Raw genomic sequence first — 1519 nt, forward strand, 5'->3', positions numbered from 1 at the left:
TCCGGAACCATCGCTACGTATGAGTGTTAAATTTACTTGGTCATTCATTTACTAGTGCGGTTAGAGTAACGGGTTCAGAATAGATTTGGGTAATGACCGTGGCAAGTGAAGTGTTTTCGTGGTCATTGTAGTTGTGTAGGAAGGAAGAATTAGTTATCCTCTTCAGTACTGTGACGCATTTTCACCTTGAGACGTGTGTACGATTAGATAATTCTATTGTTACAAAGCGTGTATAGATGTCACAAGGTTAATGGCCTGTGTCTTCACTATTTTAATTCCTCGCGTAAGTTTCTGAAGTTGTATAAGATAAAGTACTAACGGAAGGAATATGAAAAAGCGTCTTGGTGCTGAAGAGATTAAACGTGTCGCGTTACTATAGAACTCCTTAAGTAAGTTGTATTTGAGGCTAAAATATTTCGGGTAAGTCGTTGTGGTTCCCTTGTTATACAATGGCTACCTCTGCGAAAAGAATGAGTGGACAGGATTTCTTAACGTAACGGGGCTGGTGTTTCAAGGTACGTGCATTAGAAACGAGATGTGGTAGTATAACGGTAAGTTTGGGGATATATTCTTGAAATTAGTTCTTAGTGGTAAGCGGGCGTAGATGTTTAAGAGGTTCAAGAGTGATGTAGGTAATTGGTAAACTCGGATACTAATGTTCATGTTCGATTTGTGGTGGTGGTGGTGGTGGGGTGGGTGGTGGTAGTATCAAGAATACGTAGAATGAAGAGTGAAAGGCTGATTGAGGCAGTGAAGGAGTGTTTAGGGCAATGTTGCCTGTTAGCTGTAGGGATAATTAGTGAACAAGTTCATTTTTTTGTTCATTTTTGTCCATTACAGGAGTTGACGATCCAAAGGCCTGACTCCACAGCGGTAATGAGCCTTGTGTACCTTGCACTGTCTTCACTGACAACGCCCACTACTAACCCCTCTGCCTCCGCCACCGTTTCAAGATCAGGGAAGGACTCTGCCTTGCATCGCGCACTGTGATGGTCGCCGCCCCGCCCCCCCCCCGCCGCCGCTGCTGCTGCTGCTGCTGCTGCCGCTAAGGGAGAATAGTTTGTTGAGTGGATGACGGCGCGTTCACTGACCCTCTCCCCATCACCCTACCAACTCCGGCCACCCACCCCCCTGCCACCAGACACCTGCTACACCACCACTACCGCCGGCTCCGTCCAGTGAAAGATTCATCGCAGACCTGCCATTCAACGCCTGCCGCCGCCGCCACCACCACCACCACCTCCTTATGGTGGTGTCACTGTACCTGGAGCTGTTGTCATGATTGAATAATAAATTGTGAAGAAATCTTTATTGTTTTGGAGAATTTCCTTTCCTGGGAATATTTGTGGCTGACTAGTCAGTAGTCGCCTCAGGCTGGCTTAGGTCACTGTCTGACACACCAATATTGCCTCCATCAACCTCCCACACTCACTCTAAACAATAACAGGCCAGAAATAAAAAACGCTAACTAATTTCATGCTTTTTTTTTATAACAATACAAGAAAATGGAGAGAGATGA

The 1519-nt window shown here is 45.7% G+C and overlaps 1 protein-coding gene across 1 annotated transcript in view; it reads left to right on the top strand.

Moving 5' to 3' along the window:
• LOC123511051 overlaps positions 1–1306 on the top strand; it is an 18874-nt gene extending 17568 nt beyond the window's left edge. Inside the window, exon 4 of the mRNA XM_045266665.1 lies at positions 841–1306. Coding sequence (XP_045122600.1) covers positions 841–990 — 150 coding nt within the window. The 3' untranslated portion in view covers positions 991–1306. The remainder of the gene's footprint in view (positions 1–840) is intronic.
• Positions 1307–1519: the final 213 nt, after the last annotated feature.

This window comes from Portunus trituberculatus, chromosome 31, assembly GCF_017591435.1.
Source record: "Portunus trituberculatus isolate SZX2019 chromosome 31, ASM1759143v1, whole genome shotgun sequence".
Classification (NCBI taxonomy): Eukaryota; Metazoa; Arthropoda; class Malacostraca; order Decapoda; family Portunidae; genus Portunus; species Portunus trituberculatus.